Raw genomic sequence first — 20,553 nt, forward strand, 5'->3', positions numbered from 1 at the left:
TCATAGTCATAATTACTTCCCCCAGTTTATGCTTAGAAAGAATTCTTCCATTTCCAAGATCATAAGAAATCCAGCTACTGTATTTTCTTTTAGTGCTTTTGTTTTATTTTTTCACCAAATACATTTGGATTTATTGGGGGGAGGAGAGACAAAAAGGAGTACAAAAGGGAGTTAGCTTTTTATTTCAGCAAATTATGGAAACATAATGACCAAAAACTGACACTTTCATTATCACTGCATTCTAGTCTACTCTTGTTAAGAGTTGCTATTTTGAGTACGTTTGCATGTATGTCTGTATGTGTGATTTTTACCTTCCATTTTCCTTTCCTTCTCAATCATTTCCTCAGCAAGCGAGGATCCATATCAACACACACAACAGAGTATAATGGAAAAGACACTCAACTCGGAGCCAAAAGCATGTATTTTTGTGACCTCAAACCACTCACTAGCTATGTGATGTAGGACAAATAATTTATTCTTTCTGAACCTTAGTTACCTCATTTGTAAAATGTGGATAATGATTTCTCTTCCTACCCTTCGCACAGTTACTGTGAGAACCAAATGTTATAATGTATGATTTCACAAACATCTCATAAACAACAGCACCATAAAAATGGGGCTAACATTGCAAACATGGGACTTTTTCACAGTGATATGACATGCATGAGTTTATTTTATGTAAAGTATTCATTTGGTTGAGATCAAGATAGTTATTCCTCAAAATATTCTTTGTTTTGAGAATATGAAGATAGATGGAATAAATGTACATGAACAACTTTTTCTATTAAGATAAAGCATTCTAATGAATGATTAAATGCTCTCATGACACAACTGGATTGGATTTTAGTTCATAAAACTAGAGGACCCTTAATTGGCCTACAGCAGTAAACACTGATAAGAGAAACTATAATCTATAGCCAGACTGTATTAATTAATAAACTGAAATCCAATAATTTCTGAGAAACTGTCATTCTATGCACGTATACCATATTGAAAAATATTCTTCTCCTTTATTATATAGAATTCATTTGCAGTCTTCTGTTTCAGGCCAACAAACATTAAGTTCCTTGATAGGACAGGCATTGTGCGAAAGGATGAGGATACAAAAGCTGTTTGTACTCTTGACGAGCTTCCAATCTGCTGCAGTAAGCAGAAACATGAAAAGATAAATTCAGTAGAAAGTAATAAGGCCTATAAGAGTCCTGTAAGTTTGGCCATTAGTGGGTACATGGGATAGGTGCTTGCTTTAGGATGATGGATGGGAAGAACAAGGCAAAGAAGTCCAAAGGCATACAATTCCTTATTTGGGTATTGTTGCATGAGTATGAATTAGAATGTTATAAATTATGACAAAGGGCGGGGGTATGAATAGGTAGTGGTATCTGGGATAGAGAGGGCAGCAAGATCAAAAGCAAAGAAATACAGAACTCCTATGATAGACTTGTCATAGGAGTGGTAGGAGACAATGCTGAGAGTTAGGTATAGACAGGGCCATGTTGCACTTTGTGTTTTGCTAAAGACCACAGATTATAAAGGTATTATATACACATCTGATGATAGTAAAATCGCAGTTTCAATTGAGACATTAAGAGAAAACAGATTTGTACACTGAATTCAAGTACCAGACAAACTATAGAACTTACAAAGGAAATGTTCCAGAGCCAGTTCTATTACCTTGAACTCTTAGAACAAGACTATAAAAAGTAGTCAAAGGGACACCTGGGTGGCTCAGTCAGTTAAGCATCTGCCTTCAGCTCAGGTCATGATCGAGCCCCTCATTGGGCTCCCTGCTCAAAGGAAGTCTCCTTTCCATCTCCCTTTGCCCCTCCCCCAAGTGTGCGCGCGCTCTCTCTCTCTCTAAAATGAACAAATAAAATCTTAAAAAAAGAAGTGGTCAGAGTATGAAGAAGGGAAAACATTTTGTGAGAGAGAATTTTTGGAGAAAGCTGTGAGGCTCATCCCCCTGCCTCCCACCAGGGAAATGGCTAGATGATGCATACAGGGTGAAGTTCGATTCCATCTGGAAAATCTAGATGATGAGAAATGACTAGATGTTGGTGGCAGAACCTAGGAGGGTTGATGCTTTTGGATTAGCCTACACTCTGAGAGGTTTGTCAGGGCAAAGGATGTGTGGATATTTCCTGTGGAACAAGAGGACTAGAAGGGTAAAGAGAGCAGAAGAACAAGGATTCTTTCCTAGAAATTGTGAAAGGGGTTGCTAGTGAACATCTGGGATAGACATATACCCACTAACCTCAATGAAACCATAGATGAGAGCTCCTTAGAGATGAGACATTTGTGAAGTATTCCCCAAAGTATCCCATAAGGAAACAGTAAGCTTTAAACATTGGGCAGGCTCAGATAGCATTATGGAGGGCTACGATAGTACTAAAACTTTCTTATCGACTTTTTTCTCCTTTCTGTCTTCTCTTGCCCAGAACCTTCTGGCAACTTCTAAAACCATGATTAGTAAGCTGGAAGGAAAGAGCAGATCCAGAGAGAAATAAGTAGTTTATAATGTTTCCTTCTCCAAAGGAAGGCAAGCTTGGCTGCCTGGCTTGGCTGGGCCAAGTTCTTAGTTTTGATATCTTGGACCAAACACCAATACATTCAGAGTCAAGACCTTTTTATTTCAAACAACAAAATATTAAATACATGGATTGGTGACCTAAATATAAAAGCTAAAAATCATAAAACTTCTAGAAGAAAAGATAGGTGAAAATCTCATGGGACATTAAAAAAAAAAAACAACAACAAAAAACACAACACTGTAAACACAGCTGGTGGGGATGTAAAATGGCTACAGATATTCTGGAAAAGAGTTTGGCAGTTTCTTGTATACCTAAACCTGTGCCTACCATCCAACACAGCAACTGCACTCAATGTGCATTTACACCAGAGAAGTGAAAACTTACGCATAGACAACTTTTCTTCATGTGTATTCAAATCTTCTTCAGGGGGTGAGTGATTCACAAACTTTGGTACATCCATACAGTGGAATACTACTCAGTAGTAACAAGGAGCAAACTACTGATAAACGCAACAACTTGGTTGGATTTCAAGGGCATTCTATGCACTGAAGTAAGGGCAATCTTAATTGGTTATATGCTATATGATTCCACTTAAATAACAGTCTTGAAATAGGATAACTATAGAGATGGAAAACAAATTAGTGGTTGCTAGAGGACAACGTTGGTTGTGGGGAGGAGGGTAAGACTGAAGGGGCAGAGGGAATTCTTTTCTGGTAATGGAACAATGCTGTATCTTGACTGTGGCGGTGATTACAGAAATCTATATATATAGGATTATATTGCATAGAACTATGCAAAACATATGAAAACTGGTGAAAACTGAGTAAAGTCTATAGTCCAATTAATAGTACTGTGCCAAGATCAATGATCTGATTTTGATATTATAGTACAGTTATAAGATATAGCTCTTGGAGGAAGTTGAGGAAGAGGTTTATAAGACTCTACATACTATTTTTATAATTTCTTGTGAAATTGTACTTTGTACTTTACAATTTCTTGTGAAATTGTACTTTGAATATAAATTAAAAGTAAAATTAAAAAATTAGTTTTAATTAGGAGAAACTCAAGAAGCTCAGTATATTGTCCCAAAATTCTCCCCACAAATGGAACACCACACTTAACTTTTAGGGATCTCCTGACAATGAACAAGCGGACTGCTTTAAAACCATGCTTTTGTCAGTAGGCCTCAGAATTGAGGACATCACTGTGAAGGTTTTTATTTGAGGGATGTGTGAAGGGGTTAAGAAAATTCTATCCCATGTGTTTTTACCTTTACCTCAAGATCGGTAAATTTAAGTAGCATTTCCAGAGCAAGGATGACCACCTGACAGGCAGTCGGAACCTTGGAATGTCTGATAATGTAGTATGACCACTGTTCTTCAGCATTTCTTCATTTTTTCAACTTTTTAAAAATGTATTTGAATGAAAGGTATAAATATCAGTCTTTTCCAGTCCCAACATCCTTCCACATGACATGGCTTTAATTTGAAAATGTTGCCAATATTGATTCTAGGAAATCACTTTACTGGCTTTTATCCGATTAGATGGCTTTGGAACTATGATGACTTTGTGACATCCTATTGATTTTGCCTCTAAAATGTTCCTCCTATCTTGCTTGTCTCTGCCTCTTCATTCCCAGTGTCACTATCCTCCTTTGCTAACTGGTTTCCCAAACTTAGTCTCTGTATACCAAATCATTTAAAATTCCATTCCTGGATTAATCTATACATGGCACAATTCTGATTAGATCATTTCCTTGCTTTAAAGTGTTTAAAGGCTCCCCAATGCTTATTACAATAAACTCCAAACTCCTCAGTGTGACGTTCAAGGACTTCCCTGTATATGGAGTATTAGGTTGAAAATAATTTTCACTCACAATTTTAAAGACATTTCTCCAACGGCTTCCAATTTTTAATATTTCTATTGAGAATTACAATGTGATCATCCCACTCATCCTCTGTATGTAACCTATTTTTTCTTTCCAGAAGCTTTTAAGATTTTTTTTTTTAAAGTTTCAGTGATCTGTTACTTCTTGATGATGTGAATTGGGGTGTGTGTGTGTGTGTGTCTATCTGTCTTGGGGTGGCAGGTCTTTTGTCTTTTTCCATCCACTGTGCTGGCAATTTAATGGCCATTGTAACCTGAATGTTTATGTTTTCTTGTTTTGAGACATTTTCTTGTATTGTTTCTTTGACAATTTCCTCTCTGAAGTTTTCCAATGTTCTCCTGTCCTAGAATCGTCTGGGTTAATTTTCTCAATTTCTATTCCACTTTCTGGAAGAGTGACTTGACTTGAGCTTTTATCTTTTTAATTTCTAAGCTCTCTTTCTTAATTCTTTGATATTCCTTTTCTTGTATCATCTCATTACTCTTTCATAGATGTACAATCTTATCTTTTGAAAATATTATGCTTTAAAGTCTTTGGCTCTGTGTAGTGTTTCTGTTTCTTCTGGGTTGTTTTTTTTTTCTCCCTCTTATTTATTTGTTTTGCTCTCTTTCATGTCAAAGACTTTCCTCCAATATCTGGAGATTCTTGGTTATCTGTTTATATTTAATAATAAAGCACTAAAAAACACAATGGAAGCTTTGTGCATTGGAACGGGGCTAATAGACTAAGTTTCATTTTAGAGTATTTCCTGGCCAGCTGTTTTGTTTTGAATAATTTAACATTTATATTGAGGTTGAGGTATGATTCACACACCATAAAATCTATCCACTTAAACAGTTTTCAGTATATTCAGATTTGTGCAATTGTCACCACAACCTAATCTTAAAACATTTTCATTGCTCCAAAAGAAGCCTCATACCAATTAAGTCATTTCTCATTCGTCACTTCCCCTACCATATATCCCCAGCCTCTGGAAATCATTAATCTACTGTCTCTATAGATTTGCTTATTCTGGACATTTCATAAACATGGAATCATATAAAATACGGTCTTTTGTGATGGTCTTTTTCACTGAGCATAAAGTTTTCAAGATTTATCCATGTTGTAGCATGTTCCAGTACTTCCTTCCTTTTTATGGCTGAATAATACATCTGGCCTTGAACAACCCAGGTTTGAACTGTGTAGGTCCACGTACTTATAAGTGGATTCTTTTTTAGAAATGCAGTACAGTACTGTAAATATATTTTCTCTTCCTTAGGATTTTCTTAATAACATTTTCTTTTCTCTAGTTAACTGTATAACAAGAATACAGCATATAATACACACACACACACACACACATATATAAAACATAAAATATGTGTTGAGTGTTTATGTTACCCATAAGGATTCTGGTCAACAGTGCGTTATTAGCAGTTAGGTTTCTGGGGAGTTAAAAATTATATGTATTTTCGACTGTTGCAGGGATGGGAAGGGTATGGTCAGCACACCTAACCCCAGTGTTGAGAGTTCAAGGGTCAACTGTAAGGCATTGTATGGAACTATCATGTTGTGTATATCCATTCATCACCTGATGGATATATGGGTCATTACCACTTTTTGGCTATTATAAATAATGTTGCTATGTACATTCATGTACAAGTTTTTGTGGTGACATACGTTTTCATTTCTCCTGGATATACTTAGGAGTGAAATTACCACAGGGGATTTTAAGAGGCAAACATAAATGTTGTTATCTGTAGGTCTTTCTGTCTGGGTGGCTCAGTTTCTTAAATTTGCTATGTGATAAATGTAAGCCTGACTACTGGCCTTCTAAAGCTGGGTGGAAGCTGACTCACTGCAGAGTTCTGGAGGTGGGTGGGTAAATCAACCTCATTTTTTTGCTAGGTACTGCTAATTGTCTTTCAAATGTCCATCCCTCCCTCCTTCCTTAAAAATAGATTCTTGCATTATTGGGGAAAATGATGAACCCAGGTATAACATTTCCTAGCCTCACTTTGCAGAAAGAGATGGTAATGAAACACAAGAGAAGTCGCTGGGTGGGGTTTAAGGGAAATGGCTTTAAAGGGAAAACATTTAAGTGGAAGACAGGAATCCTTTTATGATGCCTGAAACATGGGTGCTATTGGCTGAAGCTTTAGTAGCTACACTATGTCCATAAAGAGATCCTTGAAGACCCTAAGGATGGGAGAGGAAAAAGCCTGCAAAGAGTCCTGGTCCCTTAGCTCTGTACTGCCCATCTTCAGATTTCTTCTGGGTGAGGAAGAAATAATTTTACTTGTTTAAGCCATTACTACTTGGAGTACCAGTTAACTAACAGTCTATCTGAATCCTAAGTCATAGATTTCAGAATTTCATTCTGTAGGCAACTACATCTGATCACCCCCTAATTGTAAGTAATCTATCATTCAGCCTTCTCCTCCTTCCATCAAAGATGGAGTTCATATTTCTATTTCTTATACTGAGAAATTTTTAAGACAAAAAAAGCAGAAGCTTTTTACCTACCGACTTCAAAACTGGAACTTTACCTTTCCAATCTTATTTCCTACCTTTCTGCTTTATACACCATGAACTATTCAGAATTTCTCTTTAAGCTCCATAATTTCCCACAATCTGCTTTTGCTCATTATTTTCATTCTGAGAAAAGCTCTCTCCCTGTATCTGTTTCTAAGTTCAAATGATACCTGTTCTACTCACGGGTCACTGCTTAAAAGGTTGTTTCCTGAATATCCAGCCAGAAGTCATCTCAGCCCACCTGTACCATTCTTTTGCTGGACTCTCCTGAGCTTGGGGGCCATGTCTTTAGTTCTCTACATTCGTCTGTAGTGCATAGCTTTCTGGTGTGTACCTAACCATCACACATGTATTACTGTATATCAAGAAATTTGGTTTCTAGAAATATTAATTGGCAAAAGCTTCAATTCTTATGCCTGTGCCTCACAATTGCATAAAGGAAATTCCAAGTATTACTATAAACTGACCCAAAAAGCAACGACTCATGGAACACTACATCAAAAGCTAATGATGTACTGTATGGTGAGTAATTAAAAAAAAAAAAAAAAAAGAAGAAGAAGAAGAAGAAGCCACACTGGTAACCTAATTCCACCACAGCCTTATAACAGAGTTTACGACCAGTAGATCATTGGTTAGATAAACCTGGAGCTGCAAGGGTCTTTCTGATTAGTCAAATCTGTACATTAAAATATCCTATGGTATTCTGCACAGAAAAGTTTACTGATCATATGTAGTAAAACTCACGTAAGCCTGTGTATCTGGGGGTGCCTGGGTGGCTCAGTGGGTTAAGCCTCTGCCTTCGGCTCAGGTCATGATCTCAGGGTCCTGGGATCGAGCCCCGCATTGGGCTCTCTGCTCAGCAGGGAGCCTGCTTCCCTTCCTTTCTCTCTGCCTGCCTCTGCCTACTTGTGATCTCTGTCAAGTAAATAAATAAAATCTTTTTTCTGTCATTTTAAAGTAGTAACTCAGACCTCATGAGAAAATTTTACCTTTTTAAAATGCTATGAGTGCAGATAAGCTTTGTGGTTATCAAAAACCTTAAAGAATTCAACACATCATGACCACTACTGCATTACCCTCTGATACCTCAAGATAAGACTCTCTCTTCATCTCGAAGGGGGGAGAGATGAAGTGATTTGCATAGCATCATAATGAGAAATTTAATGAAAAACAGTTCTCTGACTTTTGTATTCTGGTCAAATTTGGTGAGGTAAGCCACAAAGGAAAAGATTGGCATGTTAGAACTAAATGAAAATCTAACACTTCTGTATTTAGTGTTGTATATTCAGTGACATGATTTTAACTTTATTTATTTATTTATTTATGAGAGTGTGTGTGTATCATGTGTGCAAGTGAAAGGAGGAGCAGAGGCCGAGGGACAAGCAGACTCCTCGATGTACATGTAGCCCAACACATAGCTTAAACTCATGACCTGGAGATCATGACCTGAGCCTAAATCAAGAGTCAGATGCTTAAGTGACTGAGCCACCCAGGTGCCCAGGTACCCCTAGAGACATGATATTTATTTATTTAAAAAGATTTTATTTATTCATTTGACAGAAAGAGACACAGCGAGAGAGGGAACACAAGCAGGGGAAGTGGGCGAGGAAGAAGCAGGCTTTCCGCTGAGCTGGGAGCCTGATGTGGGGCTCGATCCCAGGACCCTGGGATCATGACCTGAGCCGAAGGCAGACGCTTAACTGGTTGAGCAATGCAGGGGTCCAAAAACAAGAGTGAAAAGTGAAAAGATGGTCAACTTATTATACATTAGGGAACCACAAATTAAAACAAAAGTCCATCCCCCTGCATCTTTTTTTTTGAGAGGCAATATAGCATAAAGTTTAAAAATGTAGACTCCTCACTCACACTTCCTGGATTGGAACCACAGGTCTGCCATTTTCTAACCTTGTACAATTAACTAATTTCTCTGTGTCTTTGTTTCCTCATCCTCAAAATGAGGTCATTACAGTAACTAACTCATAGGATTTGTTATAATGATTAAAGAGACAGTTTATGTAAAATGCTTAGAACAGTGTCTGGCACACAGTAAATACTAAGTAGGTGTTTATTATTACTATTTATTCCATCATATGGATACAATGTAAAACGCTGTTTAAAAGATAAAAGTAGGGGCGCCTGGGTGGCTCAGTGGGTTAAAGCCTCTGCCTTCAGCTCAGGTCATGATCCCAGGGTCCTGGGATCGAGCCCCGCATCAGGCTCTCTGCTCCATGGAGAGCCTGCTTCCTCCTGTCTCTCTGCCTGTCTCTCTGCCTGCCTCTCCGCCTACTTGTCATCTCTGTCTATCAAATAAATAAATAAAATCTTTAAAAAAAAAAAAAAAGATAAAAGTAATCCATGGGGCACCTGGGTGGCTCAGTCAGTTAAGTCTCCAACTTTTGATCTTAGCTTAGGTCTTGATTTCAGGATTGTGGGTTCAAGCCCTGCATCAGACTCCAAGCCCACGCCACCACCCCCTATTTTTAACATAAATAAATAAATAAATAAATAAAAGTAATCCTACTCTGTTGGTGGAAATAGTAATTACTACAGCTTTTTTGAAGGATAATTTGATAATCTGCATACGCTATATGTAGTAGTTTTACTTCAGAAATCTGACTCAATTACATAAGGACAAAACAGTTATGTGTTCAGAAATGTCCACTACATGCCCCAAAGGGGGAAACAATTAAAATATCCATCAACACAGAAGTGAAATATGTTACAAAAAACTATAGCATACTAAGAAGGCAGCTGTTAAAATAATGTGGATTTAGATGTACTGACATAAAAGTTGTCCAAAATACTTATATTAAAAAGTAAATCATAAAGTAATATGTGTAATATGATCCCATTTAAATGAAAATAATCAAAACATATATATGTGTGTGCATTTATGTATGGATTCTTAAAAGAGTTGTGAAAATATACAAACTGCTAATAAGGTTATTTATATGGGGAGACGGGTGGAGTGAAAGGGCACTTCAGCTTTTTGATCTGTACTTAGATACTAAAACTTATTTTTTAAAAGATTTTATTTATTTATTTATCTATCTATCTATCTATCTATCTATTTATTTATTTTTTGGAGAGAGAGCAAGAGTGCACATATGCATGTGCGTACACATAAGCAAGGAAGTGGCAGAGGGACAGAGAGAGAGAGAGAGAGAATCTTGAGCAGATTCCTTGCTGAGTGCAGAGACCAACCTGGGGCTCGATCTCATGACCCTGAGATCATGACCTGTCCAAAATCAAGAGTTAGACAGTTAACCCACTGAGCTACCCACGCACCCCTGTACTGAAACTTTTTAAAACAAAGACACATGTATTTTACTATACAATTTAAAAACTGAAAAAAGGGGTTGCTTTCTAGGTTTGCCTATCCTACTAAGAAAATCCTGGTTTCTATGGATTTGATATAAGAATAGAAATGTTCTGCTACTGAGATTTAGACACTATATACCATTTTGGAAGAAATGGCCTGACTTGGGCAATCAACACATATAACCCAAGAAAACCAGTTTTTGAAAAAACCTTTGGTCTCACCTATAATGGTACTGATTCAAAGAACTCACTAGATTAACATCTTGTATCTTAGTTCTATTTATCGCCATCTTCAGATGATCTGAAGGTAAGAGAGCCTATTTTAAAAAAACACAATATATTCAAACTCTAGTGAGTATATCCCTTTACGGAAGAACAAAGTTTTTGAAAAATTTCTGTACAGAAAACTTCTACAATTCAAATGGATTTAAAAAATATAAATACTTGAGATTTACTGGCACCTTTCTATTATGCTGTATTTGAGACACACTGATTGAATTGATTGAAGCAGAACTGCATGAAGGCACACATAATGAATTTAGGTCACTGGAAAGGCCAAAAGTGCACTAGCCATATAATAGCAATATAGGAGACTCTGGGAGAACACAATCTCATGGTTAATTCAATCTAAGCATTCCTTTAGGCTACCTAAAGCAAAACGGAAGAGGACGGAGCACACTAAAGTTATGAAAGGAATATTTAGTGCAAGGTTAAAAAAAAAAGTACACCTATAAAAAATATTTCCTTGTTCACCCAAACGTACATCTGCTGCAGATTTTAAGAAAGTGGCTACTGAACTGGGAGTGTTTCAGTGGTTGTACAATATCCTTGTTCTTAAAAACCATTATTCTGAAAAAAATTTCTCATTCCATTTTATTGAGACATTTATAAAATGGTGTTAATTCTTAGAATAATGAAAACTGTGGAATAACAGGAATCCAAGGAAGAGATATGAAAAGGAAAAAAAATCAGCTTTTTTATGATTACCTTAAAACAAAGAGGTATAAAAGAGGTAATTAACAACACAACTACACAGCAAATTGGACAGACTTGCAAATATCACAGAGCACCTCTAAAGTGGTTCAGGGATAAAAATCGCTGATAAAGCAGTATACTGCCTCATCAGGTAAGTATGGGGGACAAGTTACTTCATCCATTAAAAAAGGAGAGGAATTCTCTGCCTGGCAAATCTACAATCTGCCATTACAGAGACTATAGTCTGTATTTGTTTGTTTTGTAGATAACTGAAAATAACAGACTTACTGAAAGAAAAAAAAAATCCAGTATAAATAAGAGTATCAAATATGGAAGGCAGACAGAAGTTCAAATCCAAGCTCTACTTCCTACTAGCTGTTGTGACCCTGGGGAAGTTTTTCAATTTCTTTTGTCTTAGGTCCTCATCTCTAAAATAAGGGCAATAACCATATCTAGGGACGTATTATATGAGAGGCTATGTTAAAAATGCTTTATAAATAGTAAGCACTCAGTAAATGTTGGTGATGGTGGTGATGTGTGAGAATTTGGCAAGTTTAATTTCCTAAATTTTGAACAATGTGGAGACACCAAGTTCTAGCACACATTCAAAGATTTTAGAAGGTTGTTATCCTTATTAAGCTATGCCTGTGAGGGTTACTCAAGCTGATAGTCCTAATAATCAAAATCTTCACATGTCTTCTAGATGGGACTGCAAACCAATACAACTGATTGCATATGCTGTACACAAAGAACAATGGAGCAGTGAACAGCTTGGACTTGAGCCAAACCGCTCAAGATCAAACACCATTTTTGCTATTTACTAAGCCGTATGACCTTGGGCAAGATTATTTAATTCTCCCTGTGTCTCAGGTTCTTCATCTAGAAAGTGGTGATAATAATATTTATCTTATACAGCTACTATGAAGATTTAATGAGATAATGTACAGAAAGCATCTAGTGCAGTACTCAAAACATGTTTGCTATTGTCATCATCATCCTATAGTCATTCTACAAAAGAAAGACATCTCTGACTACTAGGATTTGATTCTATAGAAACAGCATTTAAATTAGTTCTTACTTTTCAATATTTTAAGATTCTTAAACTGCCTGGGCATTTGAGCCTACACTTTGTACCTTGCCTCAATATAAGTAAGACCAAAAAAAAAAAAAGTGAACTTAGCATTGGATCTTTCCAATTGTCATTGATGTAAAGTTAGAGATGACCAAAAGTACCTTATCAAAACCACTGTATAACTGCTTTCCCTGCTTAAAACAAAAACAAAAATGAAAAAAACTGCTTTCCTTTTAAGCAAGTTTACTTCTTACCTATCATCTGCATTACGAAGGGATGGAAGCCGAAAGCTAGTGTTTCTGTCAAGCTTTGACTGGCTTTTGGTCCTCTTGATGGAGCCTTTCAGACGCTTGCTGAAGAACCCCTAGAATGAAAAGGCAGAAGGTGATGGGAGAGAAAACCAAAAGAGCAACTTTGCTGTCTCCTTACTCCTCTGCACCACCTCTGAAAAAGGTATTAAGATTTTTATAATGAAGACCAGAACAAGAATCCAGCTTTTCATTTTTTAATTTATAAATAAAAGTTGCTTGGACCCACTTAGTAATGGGATGAAAAATATTTTTCTTCGAGGATAACTGGGATAATTAAACTTTTGATAACACTTACCTTCTTATTTCTTAAACATTTTCTATAGCAGCTATGGTAGACCTTCTAACATTGTTAATAGATTTTTAAAAAACACAACAGTGTAAAAGAAAAACATATTCCTTTCTCTGAAGAAGTTTCAATAGAAAAGGGCATCTAGTAGGTAGTTTTCTGAATTAAGGGAAGAAAGGAAATGAGAATAGCATGTGCATGAGTGCACTAGAGGAATTTTAAAGGATATACTGATAGTGAAGAGAGAAGCTTCATTCTAAGAGCTGCCCCCCCCAAAACCAAAAAACAAACCAAAAACAAACCCAAAAGTAAAAGCAGAAAAAATAAAACTCCACAACCCTCCCCCAAACCTCTCAAAGAACACAAAAAAGAATTATGTAATTAGTATAAGGTAATGTGTTGGCAGTCTCAAAAGTGTGAAAATTTGGTCTACAAATCACCTTGGATATATTACTTGTAAACTTAAGTTTTAAATGTAGCTAAATTGTCTTGAAATAGGAATCACTTATGAAACAACTGAAACATCTAGACTTCAGAACAAAGTAGTTTACAGTTTTTGGCCCCTGCTAGCCTCTTACCACTTCCACTAAACTATCTAGAGCTCCTTCAACATTTCCTAGTCTTAGCACCTGGTAACAATGAGCATCCAATGAAAGTGTGTTGAATAATGAATACAATGCATGCATGAATGATGACAGTCACTGCTTTCAAGTAGCAATTATATTGTTGGCAGATGAAAGGACATCTTACAGAAGTATACCAAACTGTCCTGAGAAAAAGCTCTAATTCAAAGAAAAGTATTTTGATGTTGGGAAAATGACTCTTTCTAATCACCTTGTGAGGAATATTGTTATATACATATAAAAGCTACATACAATAAACATTTCCATAAGGAAGACAAAGAAATATGTCAAATCTTTTATATTCTTTTAGTTATCACCAAAGCCCACTGTTTTGGGTAAAGACTATATTATTCAAGATACACTGGGTTACATTTATCTAGTCATCTCCCCATATTAATAGCACGAAACACATTCTGCATCTATCTATGAGCCAATCGACTAAGGGAGATGGGGCTTGGCTCTGTGCTACTCTCACGCGGGGACTTGGGCTGAGGGAGGCTCCTCCTCTGCTCATCTATAGTTGGTTCAGCAGGAGAAAGGAAATGTGACAAGTTATATCCTAGTTGTTAAACCTTCATGTCACTTCCAGTCTCATTTCATCAGACAGAAAATCATGTGACTTTCTGTCACCTGATTTCCACGAGGAAAGGATATACAATGGTATTATGTATCCAGAAAGAAAACCGGGACTATCTGGTCAACAGTAATGTGGACCACCACAGTGCTTACCCACGCCAAGTATTCTGCCAACACATAGGCATTGCTCCTTTCATTTGAGAATAATGTAAATGAACTTATTTGGATCAGAAGTAAACTATTTAGCTCACTGGAAAAAAATACTTATGTTATTTCTTGTTATTCCTGTAGCCCAAAGAATAAGTGTAGAGACTCTTGGAATATACTACATAGACGTAGTTCCCTAGGCTATTTTTATTATAGGTGCATAGAGATTGACTGGAGGGAATAAAACAAGAAAACAAAACTGTTTTTTACAGTATTACATTTCTTTCTTTATTTTGTTCTTTAAATTTATTTTTAAAAGATTTTATTTATTTATTTGACAGACAGAAATCACAAGTAGGCAGAGAGACAAGCAGAGAGACCGGGAGGAAGCAGGCTCCCGCTGAGCAGAGAGCCTGACTCGGGGCTCGATCCCAGGACCCTGAGATCGTGACCTGAGCTGAGGGCAGAGGCTTTAACCCACTGAGCCACCCAGTCGCCCCTGTTTTTTTAAATTTTTTATTTAAATTCAATTTAGTTAACATATATTATATTATTAGTTTCAGGAATAGAATTTAGTGATTCATCAGTTGCATACAATAGCCACTGCTAATTACATCACCTGTATTCCTTAATGGCCATCACCCAGTTAGCCCATCTCGTTCCCACCTTACCCCACCGCTCCTGCAACCCTCAGTTTGTTCCCTATAGTTAAGAGTTTCTTCTGGTCTCATCAAATACTAGCCAATAGGATCCAACAGTACATTAAAAGTATTATTCACCACGACCAAGTGGGATTTATTCCTGGGCAGTAAGGTTGATTCAACAACTGCAAATCTATCAGTGAGATACAGTACATTAATAAAAGAAAGAATAAGAACCATATGATACTCTCAATAGATGCTGAAAAAACACATGACAAAGTACAGCATCCTTTCTTGATCAAAATGCTTCATAGTGTAGGGATAGAAGGCACATACCTCAATATCATAAAAAGCTGTCTATGAAAAACCCAAAGTGAATACCATTCTTAATGCGGGAAAAACTGAGAGCTTTTCCCCTAAGGTCAGGAACATGGAAGGGCTGTCCACTATCACCACTGCTATTCAACATAGTACTAAAAGTCCTAGCCTCAGCAATCAGACAACAAAAAGAAATAAAAGGCATCAGAATAGGCAAAGAAGTCATCAAACTCTCACTCTTTGCAGATGATATGACACTTTATGTGGAAGACCCAAGACTCCACTCCAAAACTGCTAGAACTCATACAGGAATTCAGTAAAGTGTTAGGATATAAAACCAATGCAGAGAAATCAATTGCATTTCCATACACTAACAACAAGACAGAAGAAAGAGAAATTAAGGACTGGATCCCATTTACAATTGCACCCCAAACCCTAAGATATCTAGGAATAAATCTAACCAAAGAGGCAAAGAATCTGTACTCAGAAAACTATAGAATACTCATGAAGAAAATTGAGGAAGACCCAAAGAAATGGAAAAATCTTCCTTGCTCATGGATTTGAAGAACAAACATTGTGAAAATGGCTATGCTACCTAGAACAATCTACACATTTAATGTAATCCTTATCAAAATACCATCAACTTTTTTCAAGGAAATGGAATAAATAATCCTAAAATGTATATGGAACCAGAAAAGACCCCAAATAGCCAGAGGAATGTTGAAATGTTGAAAAGAAAACCAAAGCTGGTGGCATCACAATTCCAAACTTCAAGCTCTATTACAAAGCTGTAATCATCAACACAGTGTGGTACTGGGAGAAAAAACCAGACATACAGATCAATGGAACAGACTAGAGAGCCCAGAAATAGACCCTCAACTCTATGGTCAACTGATCTTCGACAAAGTAAGAAAGAATGTCCAATGGAAAAAAGTCTCTTACAAATGGTGTTGGGAAAATTGGACAGTCACATGCAGGAAGAATGAAACTGGACCATTTCCTTACACCACACACAAAAATAGACTCCAAATGGATGAAAGACCTCAATGTAAGATAGGCATCCATCAAAATCCTTGAGGCAACAACTTCTTCAACTTCAGCTGCAGCAATTTCTTCACAGAAACATCGCCAAAGGCAAGAGAAGCAAAGGCAAAAATGAACTATATGGACTTCATCGAGATAAAAAGCTTTTGTACAGCAAAGGAAACAGTCAACCAAACCAAAAGAGTTTGTCAGAATGAGAGAAGATATTTGCAAGTGACATATCAGATGAAGGCTAGTATCTAAAATCTAGGAAGAATTTACCAAACTCAACACCTAAAGAACAGATAATCCAATCGAGAAATGGGCAAAAGACATGAACAGACATTTCTGCGAAGAAGATATCCAGATGGCCAGTAGACACAGGAAAAAGTGCTCAACATCACTCAGCATCAGGGAAATACAAATAAATACAGTGAGATACCACCTCACACCAGTCAGAATGGCTAAAATGAACAAGTCAGGAAACAGTAGATGTTGGTGAGGATGTGGACAAAGGAGAACCCTCTCAGACTGTTGGTGGGAATGCAAGCTAGTGCAGCCACTCTGGAAAATAGTATGGAGGTTGCTCAAAAAGTTGAAAATAGAACTACCCTATGACCCAGCAATTGCACTACTGGGTATTTACCCTAAAGATACAAATGTAGTGATCCGAAGGGGCACGTGCACCCAAATGTTTATTGCAGCAGTGTCCACAATAGCCAAACTATGGAAAGAACCTAGAAGTCCATCAACAGATGAATGGATAAAGAATGCAGTATGTCTATATATACATACATACGTATATATAGACACACACACACACACACACACACAGGAATATTATGCAACCATAAAAACCCCGAAATCTTGCTGTTTCCAGTGATGTGGATGGAACTAGAGGCTATGATGCTAAGCAAAATAAGTCAATCAGAGAAAGACAATTATCATATGATCTCACTGATATGATGAACTTGAGAAAAAGACACAAGATCATTGGGGAAGGGAGGGAAAAATGAAATAGGATGAAACCAGAGAGAGGGACAAACCATAAGAGACTCTTAATCTCAGGAAACAAACTGAGGGTTGCTGGAGGGCAGGGTGGGGAAGGGATGGGGTGGCTGGGTGATAGACATTGCGGAGGGTATATGTTGTGAATTGTCTAAGACTGATGAATTACAGACCTGTACTCCTGAAGCAAATAATACATTATAAGAAGTAAAAAAATAAATAAAATTATAAATCTTAAAAAAAAAAAAGAGTCTCTTCTGGTTTGCTTGCCTCTCTGCTTTTATCTTATTTTTCCTTCCTTTCTTAAATTATGCAAGTGAGTGAAATCATATGGTATTTGTCATTCTCTGACTTATTTCGCTTAGCATAATACCCTCTAGTTCCATCCACATTGTAGTACATTTTTCTTTTTTTTTAAGATTTTGTTTGGAAGTAATCTCTATACCCAATGTAGGGCTACAACTCTGAGATCAAGAGTTGCATGCTCTACTTGAGTCAACCAGGCTCCTCTAAAGTATCCTATTTCTCAGAGACAGGCATTTTTCTGGTCTCCTCTACAATCTTAGTGTTGCTAGGGAAAGTCACTGTCATTTGTTCTCCAAGGCAAAGGCTTTATTTACTACTTATTTTGATTCAATCAGGATGAGTCACCACGTTTGCTCATAAATGTAGTCAGCAAACCAGATCTGTGTTTATGGAATTCTATTTGGACTGTTTATGGTTGGTTCCAAAACCACTGGTCTAAGTATAGATTTGGCCCAAGGATCTGCACTAATATCATATATAAATATATTTCTAACAAAAATACAGTTAAGCAGTTACCTGGTAATGTACTAGTAGATGTTCACTCATACAGTACTGTACTTTTTGTGGTACTTACTATATAATACTTTCTTGTTTTAATCCATTTATTTAATAAATATTTGTTTTATATCTATTTGTTGTAAAGCATTATACCAGGTATTATAAGGGAATCAAAGATAAAACAAACACCAACTTTGCCCCCAAGGAGCTTATAGTTTAATATGGGATTTGGAAACTAAATTTAATATATATGACACAATTAGGGAGGTAAGTGTTCCTAATGTCTGGCATATTTATTTATTTATTTATTTAAAAGATTTTATTTATTTATTTGACAGAGACAGATCACAAGTAGGCAGAGAGGCAGGCAGAGAGAGAGAGGAGGAAGCAGGCTCCCTGCTGAGCAGAGAGCCCGATGTGGGACTCGATCCCAGGACCCTGAGATCATGACCTGAGCCGAAGGCAGCGGCTTAACCCACTGAGCCACCCAGGCGCCCATGTCTGGCATATATTTTTTTTTTGAAATATATATTTTATTATTATTATTATTATTTTTCCAATTTATTTATTTTCAGGAAAACAGTATTCATTATTTTTTCACCACACCCAGTGCTCCATGCAAGCCGTGCCCTCTATAATACCCACCACCTGGTACCCCCAACCTCCCACCCCTCCGCCACTTCAAACCCCTCAGATTGTTTTTCAGAGTCCATAGTCTCTCATGGTTCACCACCCCTTCCAATTTACCCCAAAGCACATACCCTCTCCAATGTCCATAACCCTACCCCCCTTCTCCCAACCCCCCTCCCCCCATGTCTGGCATATTTAATCACAAAATATGTTTCTTTGAATCTAGCACACCAATGATTTTAAGTCATGCTATGATTTTATGTACACTAAGAAAAAAGCTGCCAATTCAACTATAACACAATGCTTCATCACTTAAAATTTTTATTTTGTACTAAGAAAGGTTTTAAAAGACTTAGGTTTTGTCATATGTACACATAAATTGTCAAGGTATTCCTAATGCTTCTTTTTTCTGAACAACTTTTTGACTTGGGGTTGTTGTTCATGTATTTCTACAGAATATCATCCTGTATCCTTTCAAGAATGTTGTTGACAGAGTATCTGAAAAGAGTTACTTACAGGGATGTTAAAATATGAAAAATGTGCACCTTAGAATTGATAATATGGTATTATTTTAGAGAGGTATATAGGAACTAATATTAGGATTTCAGAAAAAACAAGGCTACATCATCCAGAGAAACAAGGGGAAGTTATACAGAAGTAGAATATGCTAGGTCCCAGTGGGTAGACAAGATTTGGGTTTGAGGTGCTGAGAAGCAAGGGTATTGTATGGAACACAGCTTGAGAAATGCCAGGGAGATGAGAACACAATGGGTATCCATTGAGTAGACTTAGTCTGGCTGGTATATGATTAGAAATAGTGAAAAACAAGGTTGGGAAGGTGGTTTGTCCACCTACTAAAGCAGACTTATTGCTCCTATTGGCCCTTAAACTTTTAAGGTTAGATGAAATGCTTAACATCAACCATAGTATCTAAACTTCAGTGAGCACTCAATGTGTATGTGAAATTATGGTTGTTCTAGGAATACAGATAAGGGAAAATCTAAGACAGCCCAGATTGGTCAGTAATATTTCACAGAGGTAGTAGAATTTAAAACAAAATTCTGTTCTTATGTCCTTGATAAAACTGAAACATGGTTTTCACCTGAGAATATTGTTTATCCCAGGCTATAAAGGTTGGTCTGGCATTATGTCTATTCAGCCATGTGGTCTCTCACACGTTCAGGAAGACCATATAACGAACAGATAATGCCACTAAAAACTCCTTATCTCCACGCTAGTCTCAGCTTCTGCTATGCCTCTGTCCTGGACCGACTATGCAATGAGCCAGCCTTCCAGTGACATTAACCCTACCAGGAAACCTCAGAATATCGACATGCCCACTTGCTCCCTGCACCTTCTGAGCAATTCCTTGTGAAGAGATCAGTATCCTTTGCACCAAGCACTTCTTCTATGACTCTAGCTTATTGGACCAACAATGGGTAACTGACCTAACAGTTCCTAAAAGATGGGGCCTGGTAAGAGTCCTGTCTGTAGGATATGGTATCACCCGGTAGATACCAAAAATTCTAGGCTGACTCCTGGCCGTTCTCTACTTCATACTTTTCCCTCCGCAGCTCTGAAAGCTTGAAATTCTCTACCTTCTCCATGCATCTCTGCTACTGCTCATATTCCCTCCCTTCTCCCTGGCTAAGTCATCCTTTCAGACTCAGCATGATCTCTTCTGGAGTGTTTTCTGACATGTCCTACAGCTTGCTCTAGATGAGGGGCTTCTATGCTTCTGGGTATTCCAAGTCAACAGAGCTAATCTTACATTTAGCACACTGCATGCCTGCTTAAGCGCCAAAAACCTTCCCTCTAAACTCTGAACTCAGGGCAGGGATTAGACAATCTTTGCCTCCCCAGAGTCGGTCTGATATCAGGCAAT

At 37.2% G+C, this 20,553-nt stretch overlaps 1 protein-coding gene across 8 annotated transcripts in view; it reads right to left on the bottom strand.

The window, feature by feature from the left end:
* Positions 1-20,553, bottom strand: part of RASAL2 (RAS protein activator like 2) — a 357,312-nt gene that overhangs the window by 45,529 nt on the left and 291,230 nt on the right. For all 8 annotated transcript variants that reach the window (XM_044267341.1, XM_044267340.1, XM_044267339.1 and 5 more), the window contains one exon: positions 12,556-12,665. In XM_044267341.1, the coding sequence (XP_044123276.1) occupies positions 12,556-12,665 (110 nt within the window). The remainder of the gene's footprint in view (positions 1-12,555; positions 12,666-20,553) is intronic.

The sequence above is a fragment of the Neovison vison genome, chromosome 10 (assembly GCF_020171115.1).
Source record: "Neovison vison isolate M4711 chromosome 10, ASM_NN_V1, whole genome shotgun sequence".
Classification (NCBI taxonomy): Eukaryota; Metazoa; Chordata; class Mammalia; order Carnivora; family Mustelidae; genus Neogale; species Neogale vison.